Source organism: Penicillium antarcticum (genome assembly GCF_028974205.1).
Source record: "Penicillium antarcticum strain IBT 31339 chromosome Unknown utg000006l_segment0_segment0, whole genome shotgun sequence".
In the NCBI taxonomy this organism is placed as follows: Eukaryota; Fungi; Ascomycota; class Eurotiomycetes; order Eurotiales; family Aspergillaceae; genus Penicillium; species Penicillium antarcticum.
The window spans coordinates 1,208,408-1,228,847 of record NW_026695304.1 but is presented as its reverse complement, the minus strand read 5'-3'; the positions used below and the strand labels follow the sequence as shown (position 1 = coordinate 1,228,847).

Here is a 20,440-nt window from a genome sequence, read left to right as displayed (position 1 = left end):
CGTCGTTAGTTCCTTTAAGCGGTGAACTAAGGAGGCTATCTCGGTTGGTATCGGCGGAGGGTCTACGCCCCGGTTAAGATGTCCCTTTTGGAGGAGATCATCGGCAGACATGGTTGAATATTTAGACGGAGAAAAGTGAGAAACAATGTCAATGATGGTTCGGTTCGAAAAGCAGAGAACAAGCTCTCTCCCTAGCAGTAAGGGGTGGGCACTAACACGGAAAGAGACAGCCAAGATTTGCTACATGATCCGATATACGGAGTAACGTTACAAGTATAAGTGTACATGTATAAGCAAGTTCGCAGATCATGACAACGCGCAGCGCATCGGCCCATTTTCTAGTCAAAAATAAAATCGGGCCTCATGTAAAAAGTGATGCCTTGGGTCCCATCATACGCATGGTCTACTACTAAACTAAGCAATAATCGACGGTCCACATTACTGAGCCCTCGTCAACAAACAATTGACGAGACCGATCCAGGAGAATATACCCCAGGCACTTGCCATCCCTGATACTGTACAGGATTATCCCCATGGTTCTCCCTATTCATGTGGGTCAATTACATGAACAGAGGCGACCCCCAGGGGTGTGCTCCGTACATCTCAAGTATAAGTATAGAGACCGACAGCCCATAATATCTCACAAAAGTCGTTCTAAATCTAAATCACAAACACTCTCACAAGATGCTATCCGCAATAGCATCAGCCGTTCTATTCACGGCTCTAGCACAAGCCAATACCCAAAGGCACAACCTCACAATTTTAAAGAATGCACCAGAAAAAGCCTACCATGTGCCAGCCGACTTCTTCAGCTTCGGCTTCGAAACCGCCTTCTTCCACCAATTCGACACCGAACTATCAGAAAACATAATCAACTCAATCAGCTCTCGCATGAGCAAGCCCTTAATCATCCGGATTGGCGGCACAAGCGGTGACCTGGTGCGGGTCAACCAAACACAAGAAGAACCCGCTCGCTGCATTAGCGGGCCTGATTGTCCATACTCAAGTGAAGATGCGTTCACTATTGGCCGAAGTTATTTTGATACCTTCAAGCGGTTCCAGAGTGCAACCATGACCATCCAGGCTCCTATGTCCCCTGTGAAGCCTGACAGCAAGGACGAAGATTGGATTCCTAATTCGATGGATTTTGTTCAACAAGCCTATGATGCTCTTGGAAAAGAGCGTTTGAATGCTGTTGCTTTGGGCAATGAGCCTGATTACTACTCATATGGCGTAGAGCAGTATGTTGATCGGGCGCTGAAGATTGAGAACCATACCATTGAACAATTGGGCTTGGAAGGTGAAGATAGACGTATCTTCGAACTTGGTGATATTGGGTGGACGGTTATCAAACAGCGCGATGAGGATGGGGAGGACTTTGGCTTACGAAAGATCTTCCAAAATGAGCTCAATGCGAATGGATACGGCAAGTATGCTGCACAGCATTACTACCAGACCGACGAAGGGGGCAAGTATGATTCACAGGCACTGCAGGGTACGTGTTATTCCTTTTCCAACGCATATTTTAACGCAGGTGAGCTAACTTTGCTCGAAAGATCGCCTCATGAATCACCATGCCATCACCGAACGCTTCCCCAAAATGAGAAGAGGCATTGAATACATCCACAAAGCCGACAGCAAGATTGGATTCGTGATCTCCGAGCTCGGATGCGCCTTAGGAGGTCCTCCAATCAGCTTTGCCGGTGCATTTGGAGCAGCTTTGTGGGCGGTCGACTTCCACTTGACAGCAATGGCACGTGGCGTAAAACGTGTCTCCAACACCATGCGCCCAGAGGCCACGCACTCGTTCTGGGTGCCCAATGACATGGGTTCAATGACCAGCGGACCTTCGGTGCAGGGTGTTTTCCCTGCAGCAGCATTTATCACAGACTTTGTGGGCAATGGTGACTCTCTCGGGAAAGTCATTGAGATTGATGTACCTGGCACTCCGCAGTTCTTCAGTGCGTTTGCGATGTATCATCTCCAATCAGGGAAATTGGCACGTGTTGCACTTGTCAACCTGAAGCAGTGGGATCATACCTCCCGGGATGACCGGGGTAGTGCTGAGGTTATCTTGAATGTCGATGGTGATATTGGGTCACTACATGCTCGAAGATTGCACGCCGAGAAGGGTACTTCGGCTGTGGGCTTTGATCTTGGTGGTCACGACGACAATGTTACTTGGGCTGGAGAGCAGTGGTCTCACACCGTTGATGGGGGCAAGGGCCATTTTGTTGACGGTAACATGGTGCAGGAGAAAGTAAATGTTGAGAAAGGTCACGCTACTGTCTCTGTACTTGACAGTGAGGCGATCATTGTGTATTTTGATCAGAGTGTTAGCCTTTTGGATCTTTTTCAGTAAGGAATAATTCAATAACCTGAATGGTTTTTTAGCCATTGAAACAGGGATAATTCAATGGTCAAAGTTCTGAAGAATAGGATGTCCATGCTCTAATTGAAACCGCACAATTTCATCGCCATGGATATTCAAAACTCTATTCTTAATTCTCGAATGAAGACTGTTTTCGAGCTTGGTATCGCATGAATCTATTTAGTGAAGCATTTTCTAGATGAGGGATTTTTATTCTTGGGGCTCATTGGATTCGTCTGTCTTTGTGAAATTCCCCTCATTCTAATGGTTATTGTGTCTGTTTACAGTTTGCGAATCTATCTTGGGGGACTTTTTCCTCGAGGCTGATTGGTAGGGCCCTTGGTGGTCCCTTCTCCTCTCCTCCAAAAGGCCCTCGATCAACCCATGCTGCTCTTGGCGCAAGGTCGGGCCTTTTCTGCTTTTATCATGTCAGATATCAAAAGTATTCGAGGAATTATGACGGCTACATTTACCTCCGTATCTGTCTAGCGTAAATTATCACATTGAGAAATAGTAGCGTTGTTGACTTCAACTTCTCAAGATTACCTTTCAGTGGATCTACTATTTCCAACTCTTACGAATATGTTGATATGGCTGATTTTTTCAGTGCGAAATTGTTAGATTATCCACAACTAAGACAACAGGACATGATTGGGGAAGAAAATTCTCAAATGAACACGTTTGAAACAAGGAGTGATATCATTTCTCAATGCAGTCCAGAATTCGAGCATAGCTATATCAGTGAAAGAGGCTTCGAGCTTATTGACGGGGAGCAACAAAGAGAAAAGCTTGAAATTAGTGCTTAGCTGTAATCTTATTATCAATACACAGACTTACACCTATAATAAACCATGGTAAACACTTTGAAAGAAGGTCGCTTAACGTAAGTACTTCGGCTAAACTCCGGGCCAAGAAAAACGTGGGGTCTCCGCATGCAAATGCAACTCCACGTTCACTTTCTCTCCGAATTTATAAGCAGCGACAAATGAACTTGGAAGCCCGAGTCATCCTCGTCCTCCTATACTTTCTCACTCTCTACGTCACTTTAAGACTGGAAAGTCTCAGACATCTTCACATTGAAACTTGGCTCGACCCAACACGTCTCACTCTCAAGTTCTATGTCATCACAATGAGCACACAAACACAAACAATCATACTCCAACCAACATGTCCAAATGAAGCCAACATAAGCGAATATGAAAACACCCAACACCAAAGCCCCCCAGAAGTGAAATGGAAGTATCCCAAGATCCTCAGCGCAGGATTATCCTTCTTCGTGGCGGGTATCAACGACGGAAGTCTAGGATCGATACTTCCCTACGTGATCCGCACATATGGAATCAACACTGACATGGTTGCCGTACTGTAAGTCAATCTACAAATATACATACCCCAACAACCCAAGCCCTCCTCCCTTGAAGACCATCATACTAACACCCCCAGATACGGCACAACCTTCTTTGGCTGGCTCTTCGCAGCCCTAACAAACAGCACAATAACCCAATACCTAGACTTAGGCCCAATCCTCTGCCTAGGAGCCGGCATCCAAATCCTAGCACACGTGCTAAGAGTCTGGCTTCCCCCATTCGGCCTATTCGTGGTAACGTTCTTCCTCGCCAGCTTGGGCCAAGCGTACAATGATACTCACGCCAATACATTTGTTGCTTCGCTTCCTGGTGCGCACCGTTACCTCGGTTTCATACATGCTATGTATATGGCTGGGTGTTTAGTAGGGCCATTTGTGGCGACGGGTGTTGCATCTGCAAATGCTGATTCGAAGTGGTCCCTTTTCTATGTTTTCCCACTTGGGATTGGGATTGCAAATCTGGTTACTGTTGGTGTTTCGTTCAGTGATCGGATGGCTTCTGCTTTGTCTTTGATTTCTGGTGCCAGGAGGGAGAGAAATGCTAGTGGGGCGGCATTGAGGGAGATCAAGGATACGCTTTCTATTTCTGGGGTTTGGTTATTGAGTTTGTTTTTCTTTTTCTTCCTGGGGGCTACTATTACTGCTGGAGGTCTGTCTTCCCACTCTTTGTTCGATAGTCGTTTCTTTGTGTTTGCTGACTTTGTTAGGCTGGATGGTCGAATACCTCGTAAATGTTCGCGATGGAGATGTCAAGCAGATGGGTTATGTCCCGGCAGGCTTCTATGGAGGTGCGTTCCTTGGACGACTTCTTTTGGCAGAGCCTACCCATCGATTTGGGGAGCGGCGGATGATTTTCATTTATGCTGTGCTGTGCTTGGGATTACAGTTGGTATTCTGGCTGTGAACATCACTCCTTCCTCTTTGATATCAAGGTGTACTAGCCTGAGACAGTGTCCCGAACATCATTACCGAAGCAGTGGCTGTCAGTTTACTCGGTTTCTTCATGGGCCCATTCTTTGCAACGGTTTGTCTTTCCAATACCCTCACTCATATGTGAAGTGACCACGAACTCATGTTTGGTATAGGGCATATCGGTAGGCACAAAAATCTTCCCGCCAGAACTTCAATCTTCCGCAATTGGTAAGCCTTCAGAATTGCATCCCATCTTGTATCTAAATGACCGACGGAATAGCATTCGTCTTCGTCTTCGGACAGATTGGCGGCTCGATTTTCCCCGCCCTAACGGGTATCATTGCCGCCAGAGTCGGTGTGCAGGTTTTGCAACCTATGCTTGTTGGCTTGATCGGGGCGTCGGGGTTGAGTTGGTTGATTTTGCCAAAGGATGCCCCGTTGCATCGGGATTAAGAGTCGACAGGGTTTGGTGAATGGTGGTTAGATTCTTGCATGAGAAGGTGAATCTAGATGAGATTTTGGTGTTAGTGCTAGAGTAGAAGGCCTCCAAGAAGGTTTTCATGGCTAGTTCCTAGTATAATCTCATTCATGAAAAAAGACGTAGATAAGAAGCAGCTTTTGGCTCGTAGGTGATTATATACATATCCGATCAAGGCGGAAACCCTTATAAAAACAAAGAAGGAAAATCATCTCTCTCGTTCAACCGTTCAACCTTCACAGCCGCGACAACTTCATGTGACGGTTCACATCTTTATAAAGCAGGTAGCGGAACTTGCCGGGGCCACCAGCATAACAAGCCTGCGGACAGAAAGCACGCAACCACATGAAATCACCAGCCTCAACCTCCACCCAATCCTGGTTGAGACGGTAAACAGCCTTACCCTCAAGCACATAAAGACCATGCTCCATAACATGAGTCTCAGCAAACGGAATAACACCACCAGGCTCGAAAGTAACAATAGTAACATGCATATCATGGCGCAGATCAGTGGGGTCCACAAAGCGAGTAGTAGCCCAAGCGCCATTAGTATCAGGCATGACCGTCGGCGCAATCTCCTTCTCATTAAGGAAAAGCGGGGTTGGGTAATCAAGACCGTCAACAGCCTCGTAGGCCTTGCGAATCCAATGGAAACGGGCAGTCTCTGCGCCCTCGTTGCGAAGTGTCCAGCCGCTCTTTGGTGGGAGGTATGCGTATCCGCCTTCGGTGAGGGTGTGCTTTTCGCCACCGAGGGTGATGGTGATTTGGCCCTCGACAACGAACAACACGCCTTGTGCGCCGTCGTCTAGTTCTGCCCGGTCACTGCCACCGCCTGGTTGTACTTCCATGATGTACTGTGAGAATGTTTCGGCGAAGCCGGAGAGTGGGCGGGCAATTACCCATAACCGTGTCTTGTCCCAGAAAGGGAGGAAGCTTGTCACGATGTCACTGAATGTGCCTTTGGGGATTACTGTGTAGGCTTCGGTGAACATGGCGCGGTCGGTCAGGAGCTGGGTCTGCGGTGGCAGACCACCGGTTGGTGCATAGTAGGCACCGATCTTCTTATCGTTGCCCATGGCGGGGTTATTTAGGTGGGGAGTGGAATGTTGTTTTCAATTGAGAGAGAGGGTGGGAAGTGAGAGAGAGTGGAAAGGTAGAAGTTCAATTGCATTAGCTATGGGAGATAAGAGACATTTAATAGACTTTCCCCGTCCACAACGCCGGCGTTGGCCGAGTACTCGGGTTAGACCGACGGTCCCAGCCGTAATGCGGGAAAACTCCGACCTCGGGCGAGGAGCCTAAAGGTCACCAGTTGCTAAGTTCCTGCTTTTACCGCCTGCTGGATGCAGCCTTACCGCCCAAGTATCAATAGCATTGAGTGGCTGATATGAGTAATGCCGACAGAATAACTAGCGCGGTACTTACCCTCCGCAATTACAAGATAACGTTACTGTATTAGTTAGGTATAGGGCGGTGCAGATGCGTTAGCTATTCCGAGGAACCTCAGTCAACTGAGCTAAAAATTACTATACACTGCATGAATTACTTATATGTATGTCCAGGAGAGTCAAGATCTCCAACGCTGCACGTGCACGTTTACCTATCTTTTGAGTCTCCAACGTTGTAGATATCCGACATCGAAGATTGCCGCTTTGAGTCTATATTCGTGTAGAATGGATTCAAATACAGCACTGGTAGATTCAAGATAAGAAAAAAAAGTCGCGAGGTCGAACGCAAAACGTATGCATAAACATATAACATTAATCCCGCAGGGGAAGTCTACAGCTAACAGTTTTATTGAGCAGTGATAACTCGATCCTGGCTTCGTAGACCAAAAGAGAATGCAAGCTATGCTCAAATTTGGGGTAGTTTCACAAACCTTCTATAAGATCCCCACAACTTACACCGTGATATAGGCAATAGATCCACGATTGGAAGCTTTCGCGCCGTCATTTTCTTGTGAATGTAAGCGGTTTTTTTTTTTTTTTTTTTTTTTTTGGCAAAACAGTGCTTAATTGGTACCTTCCTTTGCTGATTGCCGTTTTCCTGATTGCCGTTTCCTGAGTCCGAACTGCCTCAAAATCCGACGTATAGTAGAGGGTGACGGGTGCTGAGATATCACAGCACTGAGCTGTTTATAAGTCCAAGACGAATGCCGACCGGCCTGCAAATAGAGAAAGCGACAAGCACGAGCAATCAGAATAGTCGGCCGGCCGGCCATGCATCGATTTTCTAGCTTTTTAGTTTCCGAGTAGCGCTTAGGCGTATTGTAGATTGTCTTGCGGGAACAGCCGAAATCATTAGCTAATTGCACCTGCGATGCGCCATTCTCGTGGGCGTAGACAATAGCTGACCTTTGGGCTATAGATAGCTGCTTCTTTTTGTTTATTTTTGGTTCTGTTTTCATTGTAATCGGAGCAGGAGGGGAGGTGTAGGAGGGAAAGGAAAAAGGTGAATTGGTTGTTGGGCCAATATAGTGGGGTGAGAACAATTTATGACTAGTATCTGTATCTCACGTTTCTTTACGTCCTAGAACCAGATATAAGCTGTTGTAAGAAACGCAACAGAATTGCAAACCTCCTAATGACTGTTGTTTCGGAATGAAGCTGTAACATCCCATTTAGTGTCCTGTTTGGATAGACCACCTGCTTGCATGGGCCACTCATTTTTCGAATAAGTGAAATATAGAGCTAGATATGACAACGGATTCTGATATTAAACAAGCAATAGCACAAGATAAAGGAATTCAGTTAGTAATATTACACAGAGATCCACGTAAGGTTCGGCACCGGGCCGACGGCGTAACCAGTAATTCAACTCAAACCATAAGAAAACATGACTGAGCATTACCGCATCTTGTTTATTTAGTGCAGAATTTCAAGCGGAAGGAAACAACAAACACACCCAAGGCGCCAGGGTATAAACCGTCATTACATCATAACATCACACGAACAACCAGATCCAGATCCAGAAATAAGACACCTAAGTGCCTAATACGAACAACCGTTCAGATCCATAATAATCCATGACCATAATCCAAAGCGAAGAACAGAACAGAGCACGCTAATCGAACAAACCACCACTCTTAAATAAATAAAACAAACCCCTCAAAAGACATCCTCAGGCCACTGATAATCCTCCAAACCACCAAGAAGACGAACAGAGCCCGGTTCAGGCGAGAGAAGGGCCGCAGGGCGCTCAGGGCATGAGACCGGTCTCTTGGTGGGTGATTCAGTCTTGTTCTTAGTGACTTTGGCAGCGTTCATGCGCAGTTCCTTTGGGAGGGGTGGGACGGGAGGGACGTCCTCGTTCCGTGTCAGACCGTAGCCGTAGCCTCTCTGATATCCCGAGGGCGGTTTGGAGGGAGAAGGGCGTGGACTACGGTCTGGTTTTAGGGTTCGGTGGGATTGGAGGTAGAAGGATCGGTGGGAGTCGGGTTGGTTTGTTGGGGTTGTTGGTAGAGGCGAGAACCAGATATCAGTATTGGACCGATCTGAGGTGGCGGATTCTGAGCGCAGGATTGGCTGGCTTGGTCTCATACGGAGAGGGGTTGAGGGCTTTAACTTTGGTGAGCGACTAGTCGTGGAAAGTCTTCGGGATCGAAGAGAGGGAGACCTTTTGTTGATTTGGTTGCGGTCTGCGCCGCTTTCTTTGATGGTTTTGGGGATCTCTTTTTCGACCATTTCTGGGATCGGAGTGAGAGCGGCGTTGTCGATGGCTTGCTTGCGCTTAGCTGAGCCTGGGCTTTCGCCTGCTTCGGACTTTTGCCATTTTGCTTTGTTCGGGGGGCTGAGAAGACCGAAGTCGATCAGTTCGTCGAATTCGTATTCGGGTTCGAGATTGGCGTCGCCGCAGTCCGTCTGACTGGGTTGAGAAGGGCTCCGACTATCGACTGATTCAGGAATGGGTGACTTCCGTTTACGGGAAGAGCTGTTCTTACCCATTGACGACGGCCGGGCCTCTTTCGAGCGGCGTCTTGGAGTTTTGGCCGCGGCCGGACTTTGAGCTGGGCGTGGCTCTTGGAATGAGAAGCTTTCTCGGTCTTCCATAGGTGGCAGGGCAGTCACTGTCACTCTGGTCTCATTGAACCCAGACGCTTCTGCTTGCTGATCCAGAAGTCTCTCCGATGGAAGGGTAGGTAGAGCTCCAGGGACGAACTTCCGTGGGAATGATGCAGGATCAATTTCAGTGTTGACAGGCTTGGAGGGTGGGGTCGGGGCTGGTGTCCGCTCCTCATTGCCAGTCAACTCACGAAGCTCCCGCCGAGCACGAAGCAGCTTCTCCTCGAGGTTGCTGACTTTCTTGAGCAGCTTTGCTTGGCGAGACAGTTCTCGACGAGAGGGTTGCTTGCGAAGACCCGTAGGCTCAGACTCGTCCGAGGTCTTGTCACAGTAGACCGCAGGAGCAGCAGAAGGTGATTCATGAGGCTTGTTAAAGAAATTCATACGCAGATCTTGCAAAGAGGAGCGTTTCGAAGCCGAAGAGTCAGAACGCGAAGGCACAGCCCGATCGTGGCGGTCAACAGAATGACGACGCGAATCCTTGGCGGGCGAGCCATTCTCCATCGTCTCCTGAATAGCCTGCCAAGTCTGATCCGCATGAGAAGTATCGACACCATGAGTCTGGGTATAAGAACCCTTATTGGTACCCTTGTAACCAGCCTTCTTCAACTCAGCATAAGCAGCCTCGGCCTGATTGATAACATCCTTCTGCGGCGACTTATTTGCGTCCTCAGAAGTCTTGCCCCAACCACCAAATGGATTGAAAGCCGATGCAATAGCCTTCCCAAAGCGGAAAATACCAGACGAACGATTCGGCCCAGCAGGCTTCTGATCACGGAAATAAATACTAGGCGGCTTCTCACTGACACTATCACTCATAGTGGCCTCCACAAAACGAGACGTCCGACCACGCCGATTATGACGGGGACTAGAAGAAGAAGCAGCAGCAGCAGCAGCGTGTCTCGCACGCAACGAAGCCAAAGATCCACGAGGCGAAGCACGCGGTGAAGCACGCGGTGAAGCACGCGGCGAAGCCTTATATCCAGGTCCAGCATTGCTGGCGCTCAAGTTGCCATTATCACTCCGGTTGGCGCGGCGGTCATTTGCGCCATCGCTGGAACCATAGTCTGCAGCTTCATCAGGCAAAGGCCAATCATTAGATTTGCGGCGCTTAGCCAGGTTTGCTGTGAGCGAGCCCGAGCGGTGCTCGTCCTGGTCAGCCTCTTCTGCGTCGTCGAATTGGCCAGACACATCCGAACTCCAGTCGTAGTTGTCGTCATCATCTGAGCGCATGTGTTTGCGCGAGGAGCGCTGCGCGGGGCTTGGGTCATGGTCCATTTTGGACTTGGACTTTGTCTTGGTCGCGCGGGATATCTGAAGTGCGCGCAGGGTTGGTCAGTTTCGTTTCTTCTTATGGGTTATGTCTGGTGTGACCTGTGATCCCTTCCGTGGGGATTCGGGCAAGGAGACTGGATACTGGATACTGGATGCCATACCTTTGCGGTGGGGTTGTCCTTTGCCATCCCTGCTCCGCGCGCCCTTGTTGAGGGGGAGATATCGCGAGACTGGGAGAAGGGGCTGTAGCATAGAAATATGATGCTGAGGAGAGAAGCAGAATAATAAAAAAGTAGAAGAAAGAGCGTGTTTGAAATAGATGGGATGGGCAAATGTACTGGGTTTGTTTACATACTCCGCACTTGCCAAGGGGGGAAGTTTGTTGTGGTACCTGGTACCCGAGTCACCCGCACTTCGCCCACTGTCCGTCAAGTACCCGCTACCAAAGAAAATATAGAATGTCTGCTAAATTATTGGCATATTATTGTCATCTTGTATATCCCGTACCTTGCGGGGAGTCGATATGTCCGATCAGTCCGCGTGTCTCAGACATGTGCTTGTGAGGAATGCTGATACTGTTTACATGGACCTTTCCTCTAGAGATTCACAGGCATTCTGCTAGATTTGTGCAAAGGATTGATTGAGGTAACAATGCTAGGTATCAGGGACATGCCAAACGCCGATGTAAAGAGTATATTAGGCCTTCGAGGATTCAAAGCAAGGGAGGCTACCGCAACGTCTCAATGCAGTTTCATCATGAGACCCGCTCTGACTGTCCATAAAACAAATAATCACTATGCCGCCCTTTTGAAAATCCTATAAACCAGCCCATTACCTAAGGTAATAGAGACGAAAAAAGATGCAAAAATGACACGGGAAAAGAGAGCAAAGATGAAGCCAGGGACGGAAAGTCCCTGTAGATCATAAACATCATCCCCGTTGGCGTCCGAATCGGGAAGGGATGGAATTTCCCTGATTGCACGGCTTGGGATGAAAGGAGCAGTGTGCCTTGCGCTTGGCAAGAGGGTATTCAAGAATGGTGTACTGTAGGTCTGTAGTTCTTAGGAATGATGCGATTGGAAGGGATCACAGTGGCCTGTTCCTGAAGAGAGAGCTGTGCAATGCGTCGAGAGTTCTAAGGCTCAAAATGCAGCAGTGAGAAGGAAATCATGTCATGTACAATAAATGCAAGTGACCGTGTCAGAATCCGGTCCACTGACTGGTTCGTCAGTCATCAGGCAAGCCCAATGCGAATAAGTCATGCTCAGCCATTCGGCAAATGCACTTTAATCTCAAGTCGGCGGAGGAGCTTTCTGTACAGTGCGGCCGTTGGCACGCTTGTAGGACATTTCAATGCCCATTTCAGCCATCAGTGCTGCCCGGCTCTCGCCAGCGAAATCGCGGTAGGCGGGAGGATAAGGCTCAGCATCTGGCCGCATACCATTCTGCATAGAGCGCTGATCAAGTCCGAATGAATCTTCGTGGGATCGCTTTCCGTATGCTGGACCGGTCTGGTATAGCATCCGCTTCCCTGAGACATTGTCGTATCCTGGACTTGGAGACGTGCATTCCACCGAGGGAACAACCTGATTGGAATATTCATTGGGAAGAGTTTTCAGAGGCGGCAATGCCGACACCATGCTCGGGGCCTCAGTGCGCGACACTGCTGCTTGTGGCACTGGGTGGTAGAGGTTCGGGTCCGGCATGCGAGATTCCATGCGTGATTCCATACGGGGATCCATGTAAGTCGGTGCTTTTGGTGGTTCCATGCGAGGCTCCACGTAGGATGATTGCATTTTTGGCGGCTCCATGCGAGGGTCCATGTACGGTTGTGCTTTGGGCGGTTCCATGTGGTAGGAAGTCACCGACGGCTTAGGGTAGCCCATCCGTTGCTCGGGCATCCGAGGTGCCATGGGGTACCCACCGGGCGTCCCTTCATACTCGGAAGCATTGGATTGGTGTCGAATTTGTGCATATGTATGTTGCGGAGAATACATCCCTGATGATACAACTGGCGGAGGTGTAGGGGGCATGTGCGGAGCCGGGTAGTGAGTTGGCGTAGAACCGAATGAGAGGTGTGACTGATATGAAGGTGTTTGGGAGTGGGAAATGGGCGCAGGTGGCATAGGTCTTTGATATGGTTGCGGGCACTGGAAGCCATAATCCGGTGCAGATGGCCGGCGATCCGGTGGAATAAACCCATATGGCGATTCAACGACGCTGCCGTTGCTATTTGATCGAGGACGGTCCATCGCAGCCGCGTAGCGATCCGGTGTCGAGAATCGATCTGTAGGTCGTGCATAAACGCCGGTGCGTTCCTCGTCGAATTCGTAATCCTCCTCTCGCTTGTCTCCCCGACGTCTCATGCGGACATCACGACGGATACGAACACGGCAGCCCTGCTCAGCAATGATGCGACTTAGAGATGTGCTAGTCGCTAGGCCCGGAAACTTCTTCGCACTGTAGACTGTGAACGGTACTGACTTGACCTCGAGGCGGAAATGCAGGAATGCTTGTGGCGAATCTGGCTTCGCTCCGCCGACAGGAGTAATCTGGTTAGGCAGAGGAAGATTCGAGTCTCTATCGGCATCCTTGGCGTCCTTGATCTCTTCATACAGGTGGAAGTTCAACCGATACCGTCCTTCGTGGCGCACCGATAGATCTGGGAAGATGAAGTAACCCGCTTGCGATGGACGGTCAAGGTACGCGATGCCAGCGACTGGCACACCAGTCAAGACCGGACAAGACGGCGGTCCAGATACCCGCCCGTGGGCGATAGGGCGTGCAGTATCCAAAGTCGCGTAGAGGAAGAAGTTCGCATTGTAGGCAAAGGTGATATCGGTCTGATGGGCTTCGTTGGTGGGATCGGACTCGAAGATACGGAGTTCGACGACCGGCGGAGGATCAACAGGGCGACGGTCGGCAGATGCTATACGAGATTTTCAGCGACCGGCGACCACGGCTCGAGGCTCGAATTCTTGGGCTTACACTTTGCTCCTGCACCACAGGCTCTGGCCCGCTCAGGCTGCTGCATCACACTCAATTTGTAGGTAAGCTGTTTGCCCTCTCGAGTTATCCGGCTGACCGAGTGTTCGGTCTCATTATGAGGCGGCATCATCGGTGGTCTAGTCGCCATTTTCGCGGATTGATGCTGTGATTCCAGTGCTTGCCAGTATTCTGCCGGGCGCAATATCAGCAACACGTCCGAGTGCGATGATGCGCGGCGTACAATCCCACAATTGAAAAGCAGGACCCAGTAACGAAATCAGGGGGGTTCAGCGGTAATCCCCCCAGCTGAACACTCCTCAAGGATCAGACAATCGAATCAGGTTGACATACGAGATGAAAAGCAGGTTGCGAGAGAAAGAGAGGGGGAGAAGTCACACTAGTGGGTACTTCGTAATGGTATGTAATTTACCTCTACCAACGACTAAGCATAGGAAGATACAATAATTAAGTTATAAGTTGAGTTAACTGACATACTGTAGAAACAGGGAACATCTTTCCACTAATGTTCAATGTAATTCCACGTTACCCAGTTCCAGTCCCAGTCCAACGGACCGGAGTCCCCTATCCGCACTCTTATTCTATGTGTACCCCCCTTCTATCCAATCCTACCCATTTCCAACGCTTGAAAGAAGCTCACCCACATCCATGGAAACTTTGGGGTTTTGTCAAACCATGGCTTGCCGACTAAATTCTCTATTCCAGGGCTGTTAGTTGAACCTGGGTTTTGGTCTGGAGTTCCTATGGGAACTGGTACTGGTACATTACATGTCTTAACGTTCACGTTTGTGTTCCTTAGCTATCCCTACCGTATTATGTTGGGCCTACATAGTCTTAACCTAGGCACAGGGTACCACAAATTGGGCCTGCAGATGATTTACGAGAGGTATGGTAAGTGTATTTCTCTGAAACAGTAACTCGGGGAACTCGGATGAGGGCTTCTGCATTAGCTCTTCCAGATCGGTCTACTGTACAGTACTTAATGCTCCCTATATAAACTGCTATACAGGTGGATTGATCTTATTCCCATGAAATAGTTCCCAACCAGAACCTCTCATTCGGAATTTATACTCATTACCCGACATACTTATCGCAGTTGCATACGAAATGTTCGTGGCGCTGTGATCGTCTGCACTGGTCTGCACTGGATCGGCGCACCTCGATCTGTCTCGATTGACTTTTCTGTTTTTCTGTTTCTTTTTTGTGTAAATTTACAAAAATTCAAGTGCAGGGCTACCTACTGGCTCCCAATCCTTGATGGTGTAGAATAAGTATACAGTAAGCTGTGGGATCATACCATTGCTTTTTCGGGGATTCACCATCGCTATGATACAATGATAATCCGCTTATCATTACCACTTGCGAGCTGAATGATTACTGTCAGCATCCCTGATTCCTGTCTATCCTGGATCGTGAACTCGCACCTAGCCACAGGTGTTTCCAGAACAGGTTATAGTAACTAACACTAGATTTGGAATCGCTTTCAGAAGGAACGACTTTAGCGCTCCGTAGTCTCTTGGCGGGTAAATCTTCCAAGCAACAGCGTCCAGGACTTAACAGCATCTAGTAACGAGCGGAGTACTCTGTAATAGACATAGGGTAGTTTTAGTTCTAGACGTTGTGTACAGTACGATCATATCCACCCCCAGGCCTAGTCCACATCAGCAATAGCCGAATGTCTCTTTCGGGCAGGAGTCTCATTTCTTGCACATGAGTGTATGCAGGTGCAATGACGAGCAACCGATTACTAGTCGGAATACCGACTCCCTACAGTATTTCCTACTATAATGTATACTATACGGGCTCGGCTCCGAAACCCTGTCAAAATGGGCTGGTAATGCCTTGGCCTAGGTGTTGGCTCTTTGTTCGCGACACGCTTCTGAACGGGTGACTATCTTAGATAGCTAGCACTTACAATAGGTCGAGGATGCGAGGCTGCTTTTTGCGTCTGGGCTAGCGGAATAAACCTGGATAATGCAGCGGTCACATCAGGCTACAGGCTACGCGAGACAGTTCGCAATTTTTACAGAATCAAGGACTGGGATTGGACTAGAACAAGGACTGGAGGGCACTGACTCGCAAATGGGGGCAACGGATTGGATGAATTTGCGTGGCTGTACCGCTACTGCAGGTATGTTTGTTGCGTCTGATATTGATTGAACTGAAAAAAGTCCAAAGTAAGTCCAAAGTACGTGGGTGTAAGGCACATAGGGTGAGTCGCTTCGACAATGACAACCTGATATCAACAAGCATGCAAGCCATTGCCGAATACTCTCACGGTTAAATGGTCCGATTGTACATATTTGTTGACCGAATACCTGGCACTCGGGACGACTTTATTTCCACGATGGACGACCTTGCATAGAATGCGACCTGTCATTTTCTTAACCCTGTCTCTTTTTGATTTTCAGCTAAGCGAATGATCAGACCGCTAGTTTGATCCTTACGTTGCCACGTGGAATTATTCCCTGTCGAATCAGACTTGGGCCCCGGAGTTGGTTCGAGGGTGACATCAAGGACTTACTGTGTACAGTATAGCGGATCAGCGCGCTTTGGGCTTTGACGTTTGGAGGCCTTGGACATGGCCTGTACTGTTTCTACTGCAGTTGACGAGTCAGCCGGGATCTGCCGAGGTCGAATAGCATGATTCAGATATATGCATTCGATGTTATTTGGTCACAGTGGCTTAACTTATCTACAGTACATAGTCGTTTGTTGTCTTTTCCGCGAACGGTCCGATCGTGAGCGGAAATCCCCAAAGCCACCTTTACAATGTATCCACCCCCATTCCTTGCGGGACAAAGGTACATAAACTTGTACGGACTTGTACAAGCTAAGTGTAATTGGCTTTACAAGTAATGATTCAACCCACAAGTAAGTTAGAATTCGAATGATCTACCCGTCCCAGCTCTTTGGAAAGGAGACCTGCGTGGGTTCTATTGATAGTCAATGTTAATTATGTCAATATACGCATACCGTAGGCCCTTTTCGAATAACGTTCTATCAAGTGACATCTGTAGTAAAAGCTCCAGTGATATAACTTACAACCAGGTCTTTCTTGGCTCAACATCGTCTTATAACCTTCCTATTCGGGAATTTCCATGTGATCCGCTGGTTTCGGACGACAATCACTGGAAAGTATAAGTACCCGGAGTGAAACAAGTTTGGTCAAGCTAAGCTTGGGTATACTAGCTCGTTTGGGAAACTGTAAGCAAGCCATTTCTGGTGTTATAGGGTGTACTGCGAGGGTGTCTGCTGTAGTCTTTCGATTAAAAATTGTTTGATGTATTCGAGATACTCACGTAGTTTTATTCTGCAGAGGACATGGCTATGTTCATACTAATGTGTTGGTTTTGTATAAGGAAAATTCGGCAACACAGAAAGATATATAGATCAGCGAGGCTCAAGTCGTCTCGGGTGGTAATCATAAGCTATTGGACTTGAATAATTACATAAAACAATTCTCGCATCAGGTCATTGAGCTCTGTCATTATCGTAGAAACCTATATGCAGTGACTAGGGAGCCGTAAATAGATATAGTTGGAGCTGTTCATTGACATTATTATCACGTAACCAAGACAAGAAGTGTATGAGAAAGAATGGAAAAGCTTCTCATCAGAGAGAAGCTGTAGAATTATAAGCTAGCTAGAAATCAAAAAAATCAAAAATCTCCAATGAGTTATAGACGAAATGTAGATGTAAACCTCAATTCCGCTAACCAAAAGCCCATGATTGGTCCGGAGCCCAGGAACAATCGCGACACGACCACGCCGCGACTCTCCTCCTGTCACTCCTATGGATCTGCTAACAGTCCTACCTGGCTTCAAAACAAAACCATACCAACACCTCCTCCCAGCACTCGAGCGAACAAAAATCACCACCGTTGACTTGCTCACCATCGAATTCCTCGAAATCGCGAAACGCGCCCATGTACCCCCCGCAGACATTCGGCGGCTCTGCGACCGCGTTGTCGAGGCCCTCCATGCCGATATTGGCTTTGTCGAGCCCGAGCCAATCATAGGAGACTCAGACGGAGACGATGATGAAGAGGAAGAGCTGGATTCCAGCATACACCCGACTGGCCTAGTTCTTGGCCCTGCGACGAGTCGCACGGCGTCACAATGGAATATGATCAGCACCCTGGACCCCGCGATGGATGACCTGCTCGGTGGTGGGATTCCGACGGGATACATGATTGAAATTACGGGTGAAAGGTATGTACATGTACATGTTGTAGATGCCGATCTCGAGCTCTGTTGGACAGTTGGGTCTGACGTTTTACCCGTCTGCATCTAGTGGAAGCGGCAAGACCCAATTCCTTATGAGTCTTTGCCTAGCTGTCCAGCTCCCTAAGCCGTATGGTCTACGGCGTCGCGCATTATACATCTCGACCGAGCATCCGTTGTCTACGCCACGGCTTTTTCAGCTCATTGAATGTCATCCCATTCTCTCAACCTTGCCCGCTGAGGATGCACCGTCACTGGAAGATATCCTATCCATAAACGCCATGGACTTGGAAACGCAAGATCATATTCTGAGTTACCAGCTCCCTGTTGCAATTCAGCGCTATAATATCGGTCTAGTCATTATCGACTCGATAACGTCAAACTATCGCGCCGAGCACTCCTCCACCAATGCCATAGCCCTGGCAACACGCACCACCGAGCTCGCTAAGCTGGGCCATATGTTGCGTAACCTCGCTGTAGATGAAGATGTTGCGATAGTAGTCGCAAACCAGGTATCCGATCGCTTCGATATGCCTGACGTACCGGACGATCCAGATACTGATGATGAGCCCGCGTCACAAGAGCCCGTGCCGAGCCAAACCGGAGAGGATATTGAATTTCCTGATCCTATGTCTAATGTTTCAATGTCACAGCCTGCAATGTCAGAGCCCTCGATGGCCCAGCCGGCTATGTCACAACCTCCAATGCCTCAGCCTTCAATGTCTCAACCAGTGACCATGGACTTTGAAAATACTCAGCAAGCACCTTCTGACTCCCAAGATCCGCCTTCATCATCTGCCATTTCTTCATCTCAATTCTACGGGGACCACGACGAAAATACATTTCAACAGATGCACTGTGACACAGACCTCACGTTCAAACAAGCCACGAGTGTCCACCTCCAAGAACGATACTTCACCGGCTGGGGCGATGATTTCTCACCCCATGCATCCCTAAAGAATCCAGCCATGGGAATATTCTGGTCAAGCCAGATTGCCTGTCGCATTGCACTGAAGAAAGAGGAATCTGGGCACGAGATTGGAGCAGATGACGGTTCATACCCGGCATTCGCACCGGAAACAGAAGAAGCCGAACCAGAAAGTACAGAAGAAAAACCTATCACAGCATCTGAATTTCTCAGATCTTCCCAGAATCAACCAGACATCGAGCAAGTCGTCAATCTGGCCGAAATTCCCGCCCCAGAGTTCAGGGATAGAGACAAAACAACCCCTGATCACCAGCCTGGTTCACCGGATGGAACAGCCCCAGACCCAGATCCATATTCCCAGGATCAAGATCTCGACTACCCTCCCGATCGTGTCACGCGGAGAACAATGAAACTAGTCTTTGCGCCTTGGACAGGACCGACAGAGCACGAAGAAGACCTCTTACCGTCAACTCCACCAGGCATAACCGAACCACCGGCCGGCGAGGTAGATTTCGAGATCTGGGCCGGGGGACTGAGGAGTGTCAATTATGAATGAATCATCTGTCAGATATACGATGCCATGTTCAAGCTCATGGCCACGGTCATGAATTCATCTAGCCTTCGATATCACATTTGTTGTGATGATATGCATTTTGAGCTGGAGCATAGAAATATACCCATACCATTTACCACCATCAAAATACTATATACAGAAACAAAACAAAAAAATCAAATATGACCCTATACACAGAGACACAATGCTTAGAAACGCCGAACCGGCAAGTGGCGGAAACGGGTCGACCCCGCAGAAACCAAGTTTTGCCCGACGACCGTGACGTCGCTTTCTTCACTCACCGTGCGCCTTTTCTTTTCTCTTCCTTTTTTTTTACATACTGAAGACATACAGATGCAAAGCTTTCATACATGGATGACTCGTTTTGCACTGGGATCACTGCTTCACAGACTACCCCGTATCTGCTCGCGAAAAGGAGCACCTCCGTGTTGAGGACTTGCAGATTGGCACGAGACCACTGACGGTTGTTTGTCGATCGTGACAACTGGCATGGCATAGCCTGACTTACTTACTCTGTTGCCTGTGCTTAGTGCGGGTATTCTCTTCACTTTTCTCCTTTGAGTGCTGATTGCTAATGGGATGGACTGGAGTGCTGATGAACAGGGCGGTTATCTAGCTAAGATGGACAGATCGAGTCAACTCTTACCTGCTTGACATAGACTCAAGTCTTGAGCACCTTGTCGACGAGGACATACGACTACGACAAGGACGTGCTTGTACGCGAAGACAGAGAGAAAGAGAAAGAGAAAGAGAAAGAGAAAGAGAAAGAGAAAGAGAAAGAGAAAGAGAAAGAGAAAGAGAAAGAAAACACGCTTCAATTAATCACAATGAGATAGGTGAACAACATGAGAAACAAAATTCTCAATACGAACAAGATCATCACGTCTTCGCCATGCCATGCCATCACCACATCTTTTTTTGGTCTTGTTTTATTCTGATTTGTATCCAGCTATGCCTCTTCCTCTTCAACCTCTGCCTCCACCAACTCAAACGAGACGAACAACTGTGACGATCACGATCACGACAGCAAAGAGATGACAAAGAAAAACCATCAAATTCGATCTATGTCTCGCCAAAACTCACAAAGAATCTCGATGTATCCGTGTATCTGTGACGCAAGGAGTATACACAAGATTTCAAAAGAAGTCAAATCTGAAAGCGAAAATGTGAGGAGATAAAATCAAAGGAGAGAGAAAGAGAAGATAAAACCCGCAACGGAGTCACACTACATTAAACCCAGCAA

General features: G+C 48.4%; 8 protein-coding genes across 8 annotated transcripts; 5 read left to right on the top strand and 3 right to left on the bottom strand.

The window, feature by feature from the left end:
- Window positions 1-684: 684 nt before the first annotated feature.
- On the top strand, window positions 685-2,362 carry N7508_006540 (glycosyl hydrolase family 79 C-terminal domain-containing protein; the record flags this gene model as incomplete). The annotated part of the gene is made up of 2 exons (XM_058464606.1): window positions 685-1,495; window positions 1,557-2,362. The coding sequence occupies 2 exons, from the start codon at window positions 685-687 to the stop codon at window positions 2,360-2,362; spliced, it is 1,617 nt and encodes a 538-aa protein (XP_058318459.1).
- A 994-nt stretch (window positions 2,363-3,356) lies between these two features.
- On the top strand, window positions 3,357-5,102 carry N7508_006539 (putative MFS transporter; the record flags this gene model as incomplete). Its single annotated transcript, XM_058464605.1, has 6 exons — window positions 3,357-3,736; window positions 3,815-4,386; window positions 4,445-4,622; window positions 4,689-4,761; window positions 4,823-4,877; window positions 4,930-5,102. The coding sequence occupies 6 exons, from the start codon at window positions 3,357-3,359 to the stop codon at window positions 5,100-5,102; spliced, it is 1,431 nt and encodes a 476-aa protein (XP_058318458.1).
- Window positions 5,103-5,363: 261 nt separating this feature from the next.
- N7508_006538 (uncharacterized protein) lies at window positions 5,364-6,203 on the bottom strand (the record flags this gene model as incomplete). Its single annotated transcript, XM_058464604.1, has 1 exon — window positions 5,364-6,203. One exon carries the CDS (start codon window positions 6,201-6,203, stop codon window positions 5,364-5,366), a length of 840 nt encoding a protein of 279 aa, XP_058318457.1.
- A 2,031-nt stretch (window positions 6,204-8,234) lies between these two features.
- Window positions 8,235-10,466, bottom strand: N7508_006537 (putative nuclear RNA binding protein; the record flags this gene model as incomplete). Its single annotated transcript, XM_058464603.1, has 1 exon — window positions 8,235-10,466. The coding sequence occupies one exon, from the start codon at window positions 10,464-10,466 to the stop codon at window positions 8,235-8,237; it is 2,232 nt and encodes a 743-aa protein (XP_058318456.1).
- A 1,289-nt stretch (window positions 10,467-11,755) lies between these two features.
- Window positions 11,756-13,599, bottom strand: veA (sexual development activator VeA; the record flags this gene model as incomplete). The annotated part of the gene is made up of 2 exons (XM_058464602.1): window positions 11,756-13,392; window positions 13,452-13,599. 2 exons carry the CDS (start codon window positions 13,597-13,599, stop codon window positions 11,756-11,758), a joined length of 1,785 nt encoding a protein of 594 aa, XP_058318455.1.
- A 1,844-nt stretch (window positions 13,600-15,443) lies between these two features.
- Window positions 15,444-15,753, top strand: N7508_006535 (uncharacterized protein; the record flags this gene model as incomplete). Its single annotated transcript, XM_058464601.1, has 2 exons — window positions 15,444-15,600; window positions 15,728-15,753. The coding sequence occupies 2 exons, from the start codon at window positions 15,444-15,446 to the stop codon at window positions 15,751-15,753; spliced, it is 183 nt and encodes a 60-aa protein (XP_058318454.1).
- Window positions 15,754-17,219: 1,466 nt separating this feature from the next.
- On the top strand, window positions 17,220-19,179 carry N7508_006534 (putative DNA repair protein (Rad57); the record flags this gene model as incomplete). Its single annotated transcript, XM_058464600.1, has 2 exons — window positions 17,220-17,683; window positions 17,766-19,179. Coding segments are annotated over 2 exons (1,878 nt in total), but the record flags the coding sequence as incomplete, so codon positions are not given.
- Window positions 19,180-19,358: 179 nt separating this feature from the next.
- N7508_006533 (uncharacterized protein) lies at window positions 19,359-20,033 on the top strand (the record flags this gene model as incomplete). The annotated part of the gene is made up of 3 exons (XM_058464599.1): window positions 19,359-19,479; window positions 19,587-19,663; window positions 19,857-20,033. The coding sequence occupies 3 exons, from the start codon at window positions 19,359-19,361 to the stop codon at window positions 20,031-20,033; spliced, it is 375 nt and encodes a 124-aa protein (XP_058318452.1).
- Between the last annotated feature and the right edge of the window lie 407 nt (window positions 20,034-20,440).